The 18,830-nt window shown below is 48.1% G+C and overlaps 1 protein-coding gene across 4 annotated transcripts in view; it reads left to right on the top strand.

Moving 5' to 3' along the window:
- plxnb1b (plexin b1b) overlaps window positions 1-18,830 on the top strand; it is a 129,492-nt gene that overhangs the window by 83,128 nt on the left and 27,534 nt on the right. For all 4 annotated transcript variants that reach the window (XM_074617917.1, XM_074617092.1, XM_074618734.1 and 1 more), the window contains 7 exons: window positions 975-1,103; window positions 1,386-1,486; window positions 5,874-6,006; window positions 9,228-9,384; window positions 13,402-13,510; window positions 14,792-14,900; window positions 17,692-18,657. In XM_074617917.1, coding sequence (XP_074474018.1) covers window positions 975-1,103; window positions 1,386-1,486; window positions 5,874-6,006; window positions 9,228-9,384; window positions 13,402-13,510; window positions 14,792-14,900; window positions 17,692-18,657 — 1,704 coding nt within the window. The remainder of the gene's footprint in view (window positions 1-974; window positions 1,104-1,385; window positions 1,487-5,873; window positions 6,007-9,227; window positions 9,385-13,401; window positions 13,511-14,791; window positions 14,901-17,691; window positions 18,658-18,830) is intronic.

Genomic DNA, 18,830 nt, shown 5'->3' with positions numbered 1-18,830 from the left:
CTAATTGCAGCTACTGGGAATAACAAGCCAGTTAAATGAAGTTAAGCTGGTGTTCTAGACACAGGAGCCAGTGTGGCTTCAGGGGGAGTCTAATTGCTGAAACCTCACCAGTCTCATAAACGGTTGCATGAAGACGTAGTGCTGAGCAGTCAGGATTCCACCTCTGAATGTTTGTCTGGTTGAGGTCAGCTCGGTGCGTCATGGTGGAAGAAAGAGGAGGTTTGTGCAGCCAGTATGCAACGGTTACTCTAGTTCAACTTTCTGTCTTACATTCCCACTCCTCCTACCTGGGTTTGTCTTATACTTTATTTTATTTAGTTTGTGTTATTTGTAGAGCTGTCAGTCGATTAAAATATGTAATTGCGATTAATCGCAAATTAATCTCACATTTTTTATCTGTTCTAAATGAACCTTAAAGGAGATTAGTCCAGTATTTAATCCTCTTATCAACATGGGAGTGGACTAATCTGCTGCTTTATGCATTAATGTATGTATATATTTATTATTATGAATCAATTAACAACAAATCAATAACAGATACTAGTACTGCGTACAGTACTAGAGCTGCGTATATATATATATATGTCACCTTTCTCCAGATCAGCCAACAGCAAAATTCAATTGCAACAGCAGACTATCCATATTCATAACACAATGTGTAGAATTCAAATCCTTTGCACTAAAATGTGAAGGTTTGGACCTGAATCCATCAGTAACACTATTAAACACCCATTTACATGGACTTTGGTTTCCAGCTGTTAAATCTGGGTTGGGGGTTTAGTTCCTCTTTAACTCTTTATAATGAGCCATAACGGGGTTGTGAAAATTGCCAGAAGGAAAAATAATGAAACCGTCTATTTTTACGTTCTCATTTAAGATGAAGGAACAACACAAGGACGTTTTAAATAGATTGACGTTTTGAGTTGCAGCTCAGTCTGTTCAATCACTATATAATCCAACATTCATCTCTTCAGGTGTTCCTGGGGCCGGGCGGCGAAGTGGAGGAGTACTCCGTCATCTCCATTCAGCAGAACTCAGCCATCAGTTCAGATCTCATCCTGGACCAGAAAGAGGAGCATCTCTTCATCATGACTCACAACATGGTATACATGCACACACACACACATGGAGATGAAGAACATTACAGTCAGTCTCTGTGTTGTATTAATGAAGCTAAAGAGAACATTTAGGCTCTGTTGTTTCTGCCCCAGTTCTTCCTCTTCCAGAGCAGCAGCCGGTAGTTAGGATTATTCTAATGACCATATTTTCATTTTGCATTGTTCCTCTGGAAAATGTGGGCCACCTATTCATTTTAATCAGATTTCTGGGAGCTTAGTGTGCCTGGTTTTGCACGACTGAACATGATTGTGTTGTCCTGGTTCCAGCTGCAGAAGAGGCCTGTGGCTGAATGCCAGCAGCACCCGGACTGCCACTCCTGCCTGCTGGCCCACGACCCGTACTGTGGCTGGTGTGTCCTGGAGGGAAGGTGAGACAAAAACCCGTCAGTCAACTACACGTCCACGTCTAGCATCCTCGAAAGTCTGGCTGAAATCTACTTTAATTAAAGTTTAAAGATACCGTGAGGAACTTTTTTCAGGTCGCAGAGAGTTGAAGATGTTCATCTTTGGGTAAAACGCTGCGCTCGTCTCTGTCTCTGTTTTACCCAGTCGTCCAATCGCAGCGGAGGAGGGGCGGGACCAATAGCCTGCCACTAAGATCAGAAGAGTTTATTTTTATTATGAAATATGTTGTGGTCTTATTTATGCTATGATATTGTTTTTATTGTTTTTACGGTGGACTTTATGTTGTCCTCATGTCTGGAGCACTGGACCAAACTAGTTTCCTCGTGTGAGATAATAAAGATGTGGAATCGGAATCTGAACCAAACGATCGTACTCACCACAAAATGTCACGAACCCACATCGACCAGCGGGTCCGTCCTCTCTCCCTACGAGCCTCAGCCTTCCCTTCATCCAGAGAAAAGTTCTCTACTTCGTGCCGACATGTTTACTTCCGTGAATATTCCGTATCATAGCAACCGGATGCAACCGAAGCTCCTCAGCTGAATGAAACACAGCGTCTCCAAAGAGCTCCCAGCCCCTTAAGCTTTGTTTATACTTGCCCGAGACATCGCAGGGCGGGCCTCAGTAGATGGCGTGCACGCTACGAGCAGAGGCGTTTATGCTCAGCGCGTTCTTGGTTGCAATATGCTCCGAAACGCCAAGAGGCATAGAAACAAAATATTCTGTGGATAAGCAACAGTAGTAACACCAAACACCAACGTACGCACCACCAAACATTATAGTTATTACTGGGGATGCACCGATACCGATACCGGATCGGATATCGGGCCGCTACTGACTCAAATAGCTGGATCAGGTATCGGTGACAATGGGGCCGATCTATTCAATTTTCTGAATTGTAATTCCTGTTAATTTTTTTTTTTTGCCAAGTTGTTGGTGTACGATTTATTATTTAAGCACCGCGACAAGTGAGCCTTCGCGCACCACGCGAAAACCGCAATACATCATTTTCTGGCACACGCGCCGGCCTCACTACGGCGACCATAAACCAGGCTTTAATGCTTATGAATGTGACTTTTCATTTGTAGAGGAAGAATCACATTCTGATCTAAAGTCTGACATTTTAAGATTTATCATAAACAGTATTGATTATTATTCTGTTGTTGCTTTATACGTGATAAATGAGATGTTTATTTTCAGTGATGCAGGTTTAGTTCAAAGAGTATTACTGAAGTAGAAAGTTGTGTGCTGACATCTCGCTGCTGGCTCTCCTGGTAGTTTATGAAGTGTTTCTGCTGAGTCATCCCTGAGTTTGCTCTGCTGGGATTGTGTCTGATTCTGATGAAAGAAATCTACCTCTCCATCCCATCTGTGTCTCCTCTCTGCTCTGCCTCAACACCTGGCCTCCCTCCTCCCTCTCACCTGGATGTTTCCCTCTCTGCTCCTCTCTTCACATCATTACTCCTTCTTTCATTTCCCTCCAGTCTGTCCTGCCTCCATAACAGTCCTGTTTCTATATTTCACTTCACATCAACATGTTTCACACTCTGACTCCTCACATTAGATCGTTTTAGGAGCAGGCATGAGTTGGTTTACAGTCACAGTGTGATTTATGGATTTGCAGAATATACTGAAGGTCATTTTCATGATTCAAGTTTAAGTGTCTATATCGACATGTACTTGTATAGCCCTTTACAACAACCCAAAGGTACCCAAAGTGCTTCACATTAACATCAGGAAGTAACAGGAATAAAAACACAACATATAAAAAGCATAGGGAAAATGTCACAGCACTATGAGGTATTAAAGCCAATCTAAATAAAACAAGTGAGCTTAGATCTAAAGAGCACTACTGCAGGTCAGTGATAGTGTGTATATCAGGGGGAACTGGTTCCAGAGTTTAGGAGCAGCGATCACTCCACAGCTTCTACCTCCACCTCGGGACTTCTAGAGAAAGTTGACCAGATGACCACAAAGCCCCGTTATGCTCGCGGAGAGTTAAAATCTCGGACCAATAAGGCGGGGCGAGGCCGTTAACGGCTTTAAAACCAAACATCAAGAGCTTCACATGGATTCTAAAGCCAACTGGAAGCCAACAGAGTGAGTAAAGTACGGGGGTTGGAAGTGTTGGTTAAAGGCGAGCAGCAGCATTTTGCACCAGTTGGAGGAGCGTGAGGGAAGACTGGTTGAAACCAACATACAGAGCATCACAATAATCAAGTTTCCAGCTAATAAAGGCGTGAACTGCCTTCTCCAGATAGATAGATAGATAGATACTTTATTGTCATTGTCATTGAAAACAACGAAAAACAGTTTAGCAGCTCTTTGCAGTGAAAAACAAACATTAAAACATTCAGTCACAGAACAATAAATAAGTGGATCATCATCATAAAGTGCAAATTATGGTTCAGCAGCTAGTGTCCTCAGCCTTTGAGGGGGGGGGGGGGTTTCTACACACTTGACAGCCTGAGGGTAAAAGCTGTTTCGTAGTCTGTTGGTGTGTGTTTTAATTGTCCTGTATCTCCTTCCGGAGGGAAGGGGAGCAAACAGTCCATGTCCAGGGTGGGTGGGGTCTTTGGAGATACAGCTGGCTTTCTTATAGAGCCGACCAGCGTATAGGTCACTGAGGGGGGGTAATGTGGTCCCAATCACTTTTTCCGCCATCCTCACCACCCGCTGCAGGTCCCTCCTGTTCTCCACTGTGCAGCTAGCAAACCACACAGTGCAGCAGTAGGTCAGGAGGCTCTCAATGGTTGCCCGATAGAAGTTGATCAGCAGGTGTTGAGGAAGGTGAGCCTGTTTCAGCTTCCTGAGGAAGTAGAGTCTCTGCTGGGCCTTCCCCACCTGATGAGAGATGTTTTTGGACCAGGTGAGGTCTGACGAAATGTGGACTCCGAGGTACGTGAAGCAGTCCACCCTCTCCACCTCCTCTCCACGTACGCAGAGGGCAGAGTTGCTCCACCCGTCTTGCTCTCCTGAAGTCTATTATCATTTCTTTTGTTTTAGTGGTGTTTAATCCAGGTTGTTATGGGACACCATTGTGTCAGATGTTGGATCTCCTCCCTGTAGGCTGTCTCGTTGTTGTTGGTTATCAGTCCTACTACAGCAGTGTCGTCTGCAAATGTGACCATGGTGTTGGTGGGGTGAATAGTTGAGCAGTCATATGTGAAGAGGGAGTAGAGAAAAGGACTGAGGACGCACCCCTGTGGTGTTCCAGTGCTCGGGTTCAGAGTGGCCGAGGTGTGGTCCCCCATCCTGACACACTGGGGTCTGTTCCTGAGGAAGTCCAGCACCCATGTGCTCAGTGAACTGCCTAAGCCCAAGTTGCTCAATTTGTTAACCAGTTTGTGTGGAATTATTGTGTTGAAAGCAGAACTGAAATCAACAAACAGCATCCTTACATATGTGTTGTTGTGATCCAGGTGTGTAAGGGCTGCGTGAAGAGCTGTTGTGATTGCATCATCCGTCGATCTGTTTGTCCGATAAGCGAACTGGTGTTGGTCAAGATCGGCAGGGATGACAGTTTTAATGTGGGACAGAACTAGTCTCTCGAAACATTTTGTGATAATGGGGGTTAGAGCAACTGGCCGGTAGTCATTCAGGCAGTTCACTGTGGTTTTCTTGGGTACAGGGACGATGGTGGTTTCCTTAAGGCATGTGGGAACAACAGACTGTTCAAGTGAGAGGTTGAAGATGGTTGTAAATACCCCTGTTAGCTGGTCTGCACAGGCCTTAATGATTCGTCCGGAGACCCCATCCGGTCCTGATGTTGACTCGGCGCAGGACGGATTTGACCTGGTGGTGTTGGAGCTTTATCGGTTGGTCCTTCTCAGTTAGTGCAGGCTGGATGTTGGTTTCCTTGTTTTCCCGGTCGAACCGAGCGAAGAAGTGATTCAGGGTATCAGGAAGAGTGTTGTCTGTGGGACTTGAGGCTGTATAGTTGTTTTTGTAGCCCGTGATGGTTTTTATCCCCTGCCACATGCTCTTGGAGTCATTGTTCTTAAAGTGCTCCTCTACGCTACCGATGGTGCCGATTGAGGAAGAGCTTTACTTCAGCCAGAAGACGAAGCTGGAAAAAGAGTCAATCTGTTTATCAAATTTCAAACAGCTGTCAAATGTCACCCCAGATGTTTTACAGTTGGTTTGAAATAAAAAGCTTGAGACTGCAACAGTCGTCATGCACGACGTACCAAACATGATGCATTCAGTTTAACCGTCATTTAAAGGAAGGACATGTTGTGACAGCCACTGCTTCATGTCATTAATACAGTTCAACAGAGAGTTTACTTTAGTTCACAACACACAGTGATGACAGTGTACATGATGTAAGAGTGTGTGTTTCCTCTGCAGGTGTGTGTTGCAGTCGGAGTGTGTTCGTGGGAAGCAGCAGGGTCAGTGGCTGTGGAGCTTTGACATGGAGCAGCAGTGTCTGGCCGTCCAGGACCTCAACCCCTCCAACGTCAGCAGGGAGCAGAGCAGGACGGTGAGTCTGCAACACGGTTACAGAAAGTCCAGCAGCAAAGCAGCTGACGTACTGTACATCTACCCGTCTGTGCACATCCTCGCAAAGGATTTATGGCTGAAAACACGACGGCCGCCGCAGCACAGAGCGCGACAACTGCTGCCCCTACACCAATAGGAAGCATGTAGGGTATATTCACACTGTGTTATTAGTACCTTTACTACAGTACAACTTCTTCAACCTCTGCATTCACTTTAAATCATGTGTGGACGCCCACTACTTCAATGTGAGGGAGAAGAAGAGCTGCTACTGGAGCAGAGAAGAAGAAGAGCTGCTACGGATAATAATATTGGCATTTGTTTTGACGGCGTTTGGCGGCGGTGTGTTTTTTCCTTCAGGGAGGATTAAGATAATCATCTTTTGTGGTTTCTGTTGACTCCAGATGAAGAGAAGCATGCAGGCCTTTTCTCCAGAATAGTTTGAATACAGAAAGCACAGAGGCTGTACTGTTGGTGCAGGACGTCCACGCTCACATCCTGTCTGTACATGCCCCAACAGTCACATACCACATACCAAAAACACCATAAATCTGAGGCCCACACATCACCTCGCCATCCCTCCCCTATCAGCTGAGCTGGGAGCTCTACTGTACGCTGGCTGAGGGTACTGTGTGTGTTTGTGTTGGATATGTGACTTTGTTAAGTGTCAGGAGAAGATAGTGATCAGAGTCCTGTCCCGTCACGTCCTGGTGCCGGAGAGAAGAAGAAGAAGAAGAACAGTATCAGTCAGCTGTGTGGAAGATGGTGCCTGTGGATAGCAGCAGAGCCACAGATACGTACACAGTGTTGCATCATAGTCCAGGATGATAATCCATGAGGGCTGCACGGTGGTGAAGTGGTGAAGTGGTTAGCACTGGCTCTCACAGCAAGAGGGGCGCAGGTTTGAATCCGGCATGGGGTCCTTCTGTGTCCCCGTGTTAGCGTGGGTTTTCTCCAGGTGCTCAGGTTTCCTCCCACAGTCCAAAGACATGCAGGTTCATTGTTGACTCTAAATGTCCGTAGGTGTGAATGGGTGTGTGAATGGTTGTCTGTCTCTACGTGTCAGCCCTGTGATAGGCTGGAGACCTGTCCTTCACCCAATGTCAGCCGGGATCGGCTCCAGCCCCTCCGCGACCCCTAACGGGATATCGGTTGCAGATGATGGATGGATGATAATAACTGAAGGAGTTTGATCAGTATGATTCATGTTCCTGCAGCAGAGGACTCCAGTTTAGCTTTCAAATCAAATGATTCCACATTGACATTAACTAGTGAGCAGATCAGGTTCAGACAGTTGAATCACTTTCTGTCATTGTGACCTTCAGTGTCCTCTGTAACGGTGCAGATGTGGACTCAGTAATGTAGACATTTCTGTCCATTTGGGATCGTTGTGCTGTTGTTCACGCTCCACCAGTCTGCTGCTGGATGTCGGATTGAATTCCCAAATTCATATTCAGCTTCACCTCACCGTCAGACAACCCTTTCCGACGTGGAACTGAAACCGTTGTATCCATCTATGCTCTCGCCAAATGATTAGTTAGTTTGTGTTATTGTGTGACTTTGGTTAGTTCAGATTCACCAAAGTCACACAATAACACAAACAAACTGACTGGTCGAGGCAGTGGTAGACCAGCAGCTCCTCTGATCTGAGAGGGAAATTAAGGTTTTTTTCAATGGAGTCTGGTGGCTTTGAAGAGAGCATAGATAACAGCTTCAGTTCCCCGTCAGAAAGGGCTGTCTCACAGCGAGGTGACGCGGCAGAAATATTCTAAATATAGAGTACATTTAAACTGATATTGATTCTTTTAGGTGTCTAGAATCTGTTTAGCTGCTGCCCCCCGTCCACAGCAGGACATTACTTTACTCCCGTGCAGTAACTCCCGTCTGTTTCTCTAAACTGGAGGCGTGCCGATCATCTACTGTAGGTAACACACTGACTATGGAGAAGAACATCTACTGTAGGTAACACACTGACTATGGAGAAGAAGCTCTACTGTAGGTAATACACTGACTATGGAGAAGAACATCTACTGTAGGTAACACACTGACTATGGAGAAGAACATCTACTGTAGGTAACACACTGACTATGGAGAAGAAGCTCTACTGTAGGTAATACACTGACTATGGAGAAGAACATCTACTGTAGGTAACACACTGACTATGGAGAAGAACATCTACTGTAGGTAACACACTGACTATAGAGAAGAACATCTACTGTAGGTAACACACTGACTATGGAGAAGAACATCTACTGTAGGTAACACACTGACTATGAAGAAGAACATCTACTGTAGGTAACACACTGACTATGGAGAAGAACCTCTACTGTAGGTAACACACTGACTGGAGAAGAACATCTACTGTAGGTAATACACTGACTATGAAGAAGAACATCTACTGTAGGTAACACACTGACTATGGAGAAGAACATCTACTGTAGGTAACACACTGACTATGAAGAAGAACATCTACTGTAGGTAATACACTGACTATGGAGAAGAACATCTACTGTAGGTAATACACTGACTATGGAGAAGAACCTCTACTGTAGGTAATACACTGACTATGGAGAAGAACCTCTACTGTAGGTAACACACTGACTATGAAGAAGAACATCTACTGTAGGTAACACACTGACTATGAAGAAGAACCTCTACTGTAGGTAACACACTGACTATGGAGAAGAACATCTACTGTAGGTAACACACTGACTATGGAGAAGAACATCTACTGTAGGTAACACACTGACTATGGAGAAGAACATCTACTGTAGGTAATACACTGACTATGAAGAAGAACCTCTACTGTAGGTAACACACTGACTATGGAGAAGAACCTCTACTGTAGGTAACACACTGACTATGGAGAAGAACATCTACTGTAGGTAACACACTGACTATGGAGAAGAAGCTCATACAACCCCACTGAGAAACACCTGAACTCTCCCTTTAAGTAGAGGGGAGCTCGGTTATAAAAGCCCGTGGCCTCTTGACATTTCTTACTTCTCATTATGTGGATTTTATGCAGTCTTATGTGTTTGTGCAAAAAGAATAAGATCTCTGATCTGTCCTCTCTGAGCTGTGTTTGTATAAATGTGGTTTAGATGTGATTCAGGTCTAAAACAGTCTGCCATCATGGCCCCGATGAGGTTCAGGAGCTCTGTCTGAAGTGTGAATCAGTGTGGATGTTTTGTCTTTCGTCAGGTGTCTCTGTCAGTCCCCGGGCTTCCAGTGTTGGAGAAGGACGAGTCCTACTCCTGCTTCTTCCAGGACAGCCACAGTCCCGCCGTCGTCACCGACACCGGGGTCACCTGCCATTCTCCCGACGCCGGCCGCGTCCCCAGGGTGCCTCCGGGGCAGGGTGAGTGCTGTTAACCCCCAGACCTGACCAAGCTGGACTTTAATTCTGAACTTTTCAACTTTGCAACTGGAGGATTTGGCTGCATCCTGTAATGAGATTAATCTCTGTTCCATACAGTTCAATACCTGTGTCCATGAATCTAGGCTAACCCAATCCATTCCCCTAAACCAGTTTACACAGCGGGCAGTAATCTGTATTTTAAAGCGTACAACGCCCCGTACATGTATGTCATGTACAGATTCTGTGCTCTGATATCTTCTCTGGTTTGTCTAGTTTTGGGTGATTGTTTAGTGTGATGATGAGAGGGCTGTTTGTTATCGTCGGTGGCGATGATGAAAGAAGATTTAAAGGGCTTGTAAATATAAATTGAAGCCTCAACAGAGGTCACACTCACCCCAACATTCACATGATTTATGTGTAACACACACACACACACACACACACACACACACACAGATGCTGGTTCCCATGGCTGCATTCCTGAGTCCTGCAGCTTGTTGTAGTTCTCAGGGTGCGGGGCTCAGGGAGAGATCAGCCTGGGGGGTTTACTGAGATATGGACACACAGGCTGCTTTTAAGGATCTAGCGGTGGCTTAGCTCTACTTAGAGAGGGTTAGTGCCAGCGCTCACTTCATAACAAATAGAAAAGACTGAAGGTTTGTTTGGGCAACTGTTGCTTTAAAGTTGAAGATCAGATTCTCACCTGACTGCCGCCTGTTAAAGAGGAGCTGTTGTGATTTTTCTCTTTCCTTTAGTCACTAAAGTTTAGTGTGTTATAGAGTTTTTAGTGCATGTAAAAGTTCTGCAAAGTTCTAAAGCCCAAAGTCCACGAGTTCCTCTCCCCCACAGAAACGCTGCTCCTAAACTGCCTGAAACACCGAGCTCGAAGTCCCGCCTTTTCTTCCGTAACGTGGTGATGTCACCAAGTAACACATTTGCGTAACACCTGCCTAGCAGCTAGTTTGACACACCCTCAAACAAAGCTAGTTAGAGTGGAGCTGTAGCGGAGTCCAAAGAGTTTGGTTAGTTTGACCAATCACAAGAAGGTAAAAGGAGGACACTGTGAGAATAATAATGAACATTAAAGCATCAAACATGTTCTAGTAGAAACCCAAAATACAGGTATGAACCTGAAAACAAACACAATAGGTCCTCTTTAAACAGAGCTTCTGAACTCCGGGTAGGTCCGTCATGATACTACTTTATGTTTGGAGATATATTGAAATAAATAAATAAATGACTGCAGTAAACAATATTATTGTCATTTTGAAGACCTTCTATGTCACTGATATAATGATAATATAATAGCATATTAATGCAAGTACAGCCTTTCAGAGAGCATTAAGAATAAAGAATAGTCAGACATTTGAATTGGAATGTGAAAAAAATATTAAAAGAAATTCAAAATAAATAAAACATGAATAATGTTTTTTGTAAACAACCAAAACGATAAATAAAATGGACTAAAATGGAGCATAGATAACGGCTTCAGTTCCCCGTCAGAGAGGGCTGTCTGATAGCGGGGAAAATATTATAAATATAGCGTATATTTAAACTGATATTGATTTTTATGTTACTTTTAGGTGGCTAAAATATCTGTTTTACTGCTGCTCCCGTCCACAGCCGCTTTACCTCGCCGTTAGACATCAGCCATCAGCCATCAGCCCTCTCTGACGGGGAACTGAAGCCGTTATATCGCTCTCTTCAAAGCCACTAGACTCCATTCACAAAAACAGTAACCTTACCTCTCAGAACTCGTGCAGCATAGCCTCGTGCAGTGTGGCCTCATGCAGCGTACAGCAGCCTCATGCAGCGTAGCCTCGTGCAGCGTAGCCTCGTGCAGCGTGGCCTCATGCAGCGTACAGCAGCCTCATGCAGCGTAGCCTCGTGCAGCGTAGCCTCGTGCAGCGTGGCCTCATGCAGCGTACAGCAGCCTCATGCAGCGTAGCCTCGTGCAGCGTAGCCTCGTGCAGCGTGGCCTCATGCAGCATACAGCAGCCTCATGCAGCGTAGCCTCGTGCAGCGTAGCCTCGTGCAGCGTGGCCTCATGCAGCATACAGCAGCCTCATGCAGCGTAGCCTCGTGCAGCGTAGCCTCGTGCAGCGTGGCCTCATGCAGCGTACAGCAGCCTCGTGCAGCGTGGCCTCATGCAGCGTACAGCAGCCTTGTGCAGCGTGGCCTCGTGCAGCGTGGCCTCATGCAGCGTACAGCAGCCTCATGCAGCGTAGCCTCGTGCAGCATAGCCTCGTGCAGCGTACAGCAGCCTCATGCAGCATAGCCTCATGCAGCGTAGCCTCATGCAGCGTACAGCAGCCTCGTGCAGCGTGGCCTCATGCAGCGTACAGCAGCCTTGTGCAGCGTGGCCTCGTGCAGCGTGGCCTCATGCAGCGTACAGCAGCCTCATGCAGCGTAGCCTCGTGCAGCATAGCCTCGTGCAGCGTACAGCAGCCTCATGCAGCATAGCCTCATGCAGCGTAGCCTCATGCAGCGTACAGCAGCCTCATGCAGCGTAGCCTCATGCAGCGTAGCCTCGTGCAGCGTAGCCTCGTACAGCGTGGCCTCTCGTGCAGCGTGGCCTCGTGCAGCGTGGCCTCTCGTGCAGCGTAGCCTCTCGTGCAGCGTGGCCTCGTGCAGCGTGGCCTCTCGTGCAGCGTGGCCTCGTACAGCGTGGCCTCTCGTGCAGCGTGGCGTCGTGCAGCGTGGCCTCGTGCAGCGTGGCCTCGTGCAGCGTGGCCTCGTGCAGCGTGGCCTCGTGCAGCGTGGCCTCGTGCAGCGTGGCCTCCCGTGCAGCGTAGCCTCGTGCAGCGTGGCCTCATGCAGCGTGGCCTCTCGTGCAGCGTGGCCTCGTGTAGCGTGGCCTCGTACAGCGTGGCCTCTCGTGCAGCGTGGCCTCGTGCAGCGTGGCCTCGTGCAGCGTGGCCTCGTACAGCGTGGCCTCTCGTGCAGCGTGGCCTCTCGTGCAGCGTGGCCTCGTGCAGCGTGGCCTCGTACAGCGTGGCCTCTCGTGCAGCGTGGCCTCGTGCAGCGTGGCCTCTCGTGCAGCGTAGCCTCATGCAGCGTGGCCTCGTGCAGCGTGGCCTCGTACAGCGTGGCCTCTCGTGCAGCGTGGCCTCGTGCAGCGTGGCCTCGTACAGCGTGGCCTCTCGTACAGCGTGGCCTCTCGTGCAGCGTGGCTTCGTGCAGCGTGGCCTCGTGCAGCGTGGCCTCGTGCAGCGTGGCCTCGTGCAGCGTGGCCTCTCGTGCAGCGTAGCCTCATGCAGCGTGGCCTCGTGCAGCGTGGCCTCGTGCAGCGTGGCCTCGTACAGCGTGGCCTCTCGTGCAGCGTGGCCTCGTGCAGCGTGGCCTCGTACAGCGTGGCCTCTCGTACAGCGTGGCCTCTCGTGCAGCGTGGCCTCGTGCAGCGTGGCCTCGTACAGCGTGGCCTCTCGTGCAGCGTGGCCTCGTGCAGCGTGGCCTCTCGTGCAGCGTAGCCTCATGCAGCGTGGCCTCATGCAGCGTGGCCTCGTGCAGCGTGGCCTCGTACAGCGTGGCCTCTCGTGCAGCGTGGCCTCGTGCAGCGTGGCCTCGTGCAGCGTGGCCTCTCGTGCAGCGTAGCCTCATGCAGCGTGGCCTCATGCAGCGTGGCCTCATGCAGCGTGGCCTCATGCAGCGTGGCCTCTCATGCAGCGTGGCCTCTCGTGCAGCGTAGCCTCATGCAGCTTTAAAACATGCTGGGCGTTGAGTTGGATAGAAGTCGTGTCCTGTTTATGTCTGAGGATGGATCCCCCTCCATCCACATGGTTTCTATTAGGGCCTCTCCTCTGTGTTTGGGCTGTCTGGACCAAACCTTCTCCCACGTTCCCTCGCTGTGTTTTGAGAAGCATCACACTCATCCCAGACTTTCTGCAGCGGAGACGATAATCCTGGCCAAATATTGTCAGAGCTGTGTCCGCCCGGCGCGGCGCTCCGATGAGACACGATGTTATTTTCAGCTCTTCCTCATGCCGTCTTCCTCTCTCTGTGTTTTGTCCTCCTCAGACTCTGTCACAGTCACCCTGTCTCTTCGTTTTGTCGACGTCACTGTGACGGCGAGGGATTTCACCTTCTACGACTGTACGGCCGTGAAGCAGCTGTCTGGCAGCATGCCGTGAGTTAACTCTCCTCACCTGATAACCAAGTCTTATCTTCTGTCTGAGGCTGTTGTTTTCCCATGATGCACCCTGTTCATTCTTTGCCCCGTCTGTCTTATGTCTGTTTCCATGCATCCTAAAATATATCTTCAACCCATGAAGGCTGCAGACGTCTGACTCCAGCCCCTCTCTCTCTCTCTCTCTCTCTCAGTAGTCTTTCCATCTCTACTCATACTCATCACACGGCTCCGCTGTGCTCCTTGTTGAGCCTGAGTTTAACTGTAATCCTGTGTTCAGGATGGATCACACGAGAGGTGGAAGACGTTGGGCCTCGTGCTTTTTATATTTTTATCCTAAACATTTTCCAGTGACATTTTCTCGTTTGTCTGTTCCAAGTTGGGACTCACTAAACCCTCATTTCTGCACAGACTTCAGGCTGATGAATGACTCCTGTTGATGAGCACGACCGTGAGATTTGAGCATCGGCATAATTGACTCCCCTAAACTCTATATAAGGCTGCCTGTTCCACTTCCATCTGTTGTCGGGCATCAGCAAACAACAACATAACGTAACGTAGCCGTGTCAGTAGTCGTATCAAACTAAGTTCACACTACAAGACTCTCAAAGTCATCAGATCTCTGACTGTTCTCGCTACACAACCTCATGTCTTGTAATCAGGAGTCTTTAAGTCGTTGTGGTTTTCACACTACATGACTGACCGGAGACAGGAAGTCAAACACTACTAGATCTTTAACGGGAGGAATCCCCGATGAGGTCTCCAGACTACGTTTTGTTACGAAAACACACGAGAGAAATCCACGGTACATGACGTGATCAGACACGTTGCTGATGTTGTATAAAACAGCCTGTTTCCACACTCTTTTTTACTCTTTATTCCTCTCGGTGCAACAACAACTTTGCTCCGTGTTGTAAATGCATCACATCCAGTCAGTTCCTGTTGTTACAGGCGACCCCTCCTCCTCCAGGTTTACCATCAACCCGTGTCTCACGCTCTCATTGGCTGCAGCTCCTGGCCAAATGTCAATATTAAAGTACTGAGAGGCTGTTATAATTCAAATACTTACTGTATGTCTCTCCATGCTCCTCTCCCTTCTCCCACTTCCAGATAAAAAGCTTCAGACCTCTCTCCACCTTTCTCTTCATACCCACTTTTGTCACCTTGCTGCCATGTCATTCCACGTGTTATCATCATAATTATCATCATTATTATTATTATTATTATTATCATTCATATTTCCTGTATCTGATCTGTACATTGTGTTATTTCTGTGTGTAGTTGCCGTGGTTGTGTTCTGAGCCGATGGGGATGTAACTGGTGTGTCCACCAGCACTTGTGTACCCACAAGCCCACCTGTGAGGAGGGCGTGATCATCTACAACCAACATGTAAGTGACTCAGACAGATCGTATAATGAAATAAACCCAGTAACCGCCGCTGTTGTAGAAAGTGGAGACTCTTCATGTATTCAGGTTCTCTGGTGAAGGTGTTTTATTGTAAGTTGATCACACAACGAGCCAGCGGCGTGAATCTCCTCCACACACAGGATACCTGTCAGTAAAACATCAATTACATCATTAATACACAATATCTCCTCTTTATCCTGTAGCTTCCCCCTGGTGTTCCTCATATATTAATAATAATAAATTAAACTTATATAGCGCTTTTAGAGAACTCAAAGACGCATGTAAAATCTTCATATATTCAAAGTATGTTTTAGCTTCAAAATTTTATTTTCCCTTCAAGTCCTTCTAAAAACTTTTTCCCCACATGGTGACCTGACGTAGGTTTCTGCATGATGACGCTGCTACATGTCCAGTATATATACATCCTTATAGTCGGTGTATTAATACAGTAACTTAGATGGCGGTCGGCGTGCTCCCAGTTTGTAGAAGCCGGCAGGAGTACCGGCAGGAAGCTCGGCATCGTGCTGCTGTGGACGCCACGTTAGTTCAGAACAGAAAGTCACACAAACTAACTAAGCGATGGATGCAGCGGTAGACCCGCTACTCTCCTGTCTTCTGAGAGGGAAAATCACTGTTTTTGTGAATGGAGTCTGGTGGCTTTGAAGAGAGCGATATAACGGCTTCAGTCTCCCGTCAGAAAGGGCTGTCTGATGGTAAAGGACTGTCTGATGGTAAAGGACTGTCTGATGGTAAAGGGCTGTCTGATGGTAAAGGACTGTCTGATGGTAAAGGGCTGTCTGATGGTAAAGGGCTGTCTGATGGTAAAGGGCTGTCTGATGGTAAAGGACTGTCTGATGGTAAAGGACTGTCTGATGGTAAAGGACTGTCTGATGGTAAAGGACTGTCTGATGGTAAAGGGCTGTCTGATGGTAAAGGGCTGTCTGATGGTAAAGGACTGTCTGATGGTAAAGGGCTGTCTGATGGTAAAGGACTGTCTGATGGTAAAGGGCTGTCTGATGGTAAAGGACTGTCTGATGGTAAAGGGCTGTCTGATGGTAAAGGACTGTCTGATGGTAAAGGACTGTCTGATGGTAAAGGGCTGTCTGATGGTAAAGGACTGTCTGATGGTAAAGGGCTGTCTGATGGTAAAGGACAGTCTGATGGTAAAGGGCTGTCTGATGGTAAAGGACTGTCTGATGGTGAGGTAAAGGACTGTCTGATGGTAAAGGACTGTCTGATGGTAAAGGGCTGTCTGATGGTAAAGGGCTGTCTGATGGTAAAGGACTGTCTGATGGTAAAGGGCTGTCTGATGGTAAAGGACTGTCTGATGGTAAAGGACTGTCTGATGGTAAAGGACTGTCTGATGGTAAAGGACTGTCTGATGGTAAAGGACTGTCTGATGGTAAAGGACTGTCTGATGGTAAAGGACTGTCTGATGGTAAAGGGCTGTCTGATGGTAAAGGGCTGTCTGATGGTAAAGGACTGTCTGATGGTAAAGGGCTGTCTGATGGTAAAGGACTGTCTGATGGTAAAGGACTGTCTGATGGTAAAGGACTGTCTGATGGTAAAGGACTGTCTGATGGTAAAGGGCTGTCTGATGGTAAAGGACTGTCTGATGGTAAAGGACTGTCTGATGGTAAAGGACTGTCTGATGGTAAAGGGCTGTCTGATGGTAAAGGACTGTCTGATGGTAAAGGACTGTCTGATGGTAAAGGACTGTCTGATGGTAAAGGACTGTCTGATGGTAAAGGACTGTCTGATGGTAAAGGGCTGTCTGATGGTAAAGGACTGTCTGATGGTAAAGGACTGTCTGATGGTAAAGGACTGTCTGATGGTAAAGGACTGTCTGATGGTGAGGTAAAGGACTGTCTGATGGTAAAGGACTGTCTGATGGTAAAGGACTGTCTGATGGTGAGGTAAAGGACTGTCTGATGGTAAAGGACTGTCTGATGGTAAAGGACTGTCTGATGGTAAAGGACTGTCTGATGGTAAAGGACTGTCTGATGGTAAAGGACTGTCTGATGGTAAAGGAATGTCTGATGGTAAAGGACTGTCTGATGGTAAAGGGCTGTCTGATGGTAAAGGGCTGTCTGATGGTAAAGGACTGTCTGATGGTAAAGGACTGTCTGATGGTAAAGGACTGTCTGATGGTAAAGGACTGTCTGATGGTAAAGGACTGTCTGATGGTAAAGGGCTGTCTGATGGTAAAGGGCTGTCTGATGGTAAAGGACTGTCTGATGGTAAAGGACTGTCTGATGGTAAAGGACTGTCTGATGGTAAACACAGGAGTATACATACAAACGGCTAACGGCTGATTGTGCGTTTTTATTTGCAAAAAAACGTAAAGGGACACAGACGTCCTTTACGTTGGAGGATAAATCGGGTACCAAACAAAAAATGCTTCAGTTGTGATGTTTTTTCAAAATAAAAGCTCTTGAAGTTGGTCGGCTTGCTCCGACTGCTCCAGTAGTTTATGATTCAGAAGAACCTGGTAAGTAAATAACTGGTGAAAGTGTTCCTGTTTAGATATGATTATTATTTATGTTTACATACGTTCACAGAGCCCAGACATGTTTTGTTGTGTCTCATAAACAAGCCCACATTAACAGAAACCATCGCTGTGCATGTGTCATGAGCAACAATACCAGCAGGTCATGTGTTTAACATCACATTTAAGTTGAGTTATTCCATATTTCCTTTTTGTCCATTTGTTTTATTTCTGTTTCCCCATGTCCTCCTCCTCCTCCTCCTCCTCCTCTTCCTCCTCCTCCAGTTTAAACTCCCCACCTCAGCTCCTCCCACAACCAAGCCTATTAAAGTCATCACGACAGCCACGACCACAACGGCTGCCCCGACAACCAGCGCCATGACAACCAGCGCCATGACAACCACAATCACAACAACAACATCATCAACAACTATCGCTACAACAACAACAACAACAGCAACAACAACAGCCCCCGTCACTGTGGCAACCACTCAGGAGCCAACCACTGCTCCTGCTCCCACCACGCAACCCGCGACCACCACCAGCCTGGAGCCGACCGCCCCGCCCACCACCCTGCCCCTTCAGCCCCCCAGCACCCAACCATCCACCACGCCAGCAGCCACTCCCCCTCCGCCCCCACAGGTCACCACCGGGAAGGAGGAAGCAGGAGAGCTTTTAGTTGACACCCAAAGTGTCGCCGACGGTGCCGTGGTCACGCCCACCGTCGCCATGGAGGTGGTGCCTGTCACCGTGGCTGACAGTGGAGATCTGGACCCCGTGGTGCCTCTGATCATCCCGCCCCGTGAACCGGACACCTCCCCCCTGGAGGTGGTGACGGCGTCGCCCCCCGGCGACACCCAGGAAGCCGAGGGAGCTTTGAGCCTGGCGGAGCCTCCCACCCCGGCCTCGTCTGGCTTCCCGCTGCCCACGCCGTTCTCCGTGGGCGACCTCGACGACGATGAGCCCTCCCTCTACCTGGACCCGACCCAGACCCCCACCCTGATGCCCGCTCAAGACTCCCAGACTGAAGCAGGAAGCCCCGCCCCCGAGGTGATCCTCTGGCCAAAAGAAGAAGTAGACGTCCACGCTGAGAGCGCCGTCCAGTCAGAAAACGACACCGCTACATTTTCCGCTGCCACCGTGTTGTCAGGTGACGGTGAGGTCGACCACGCCCCCCCATCCTTCCCCCACCTGCTGGATGCTGACTCAGAGCTGGACTACCAGTATGACCAAGCTGACGCCTTCCTCCCGGTGAGTTCAACCGCCTCCCTCCCTCCTCCTCCTCCTGTTCCTCCTCCTTCTTCATCTACTACTTCTTCAGCAGCCTCCCAGCGCTCCCAGCGCTCCCAGCTCCTCACTAGCCTCCCCTGCTCCTCCTCTTCCGTCTGACACCTGTCTTCCTTTTGATGTTTTGCTTTTTGCTC

This window comes from Sebastes fasciatus, chromosome 1, assembly GCF_043250625.1.
Source record: "Sebastes fasciatus isolate fSebFas1 chromosome 1, fSebFas1.pri, whole genome shotgun sequence".
Lineage (NCBI taxonomy): Eukaryota > Metazoa > Chordata > Actinopteri > Perciformes > Sebastidae > Sebastes > Sebastes fasciatus.
The sequence above is the reverse complement of the archived record's forward strand: the minus strand, read 5'-3'. Positions and strand labels throughout refer to the sequence as shown.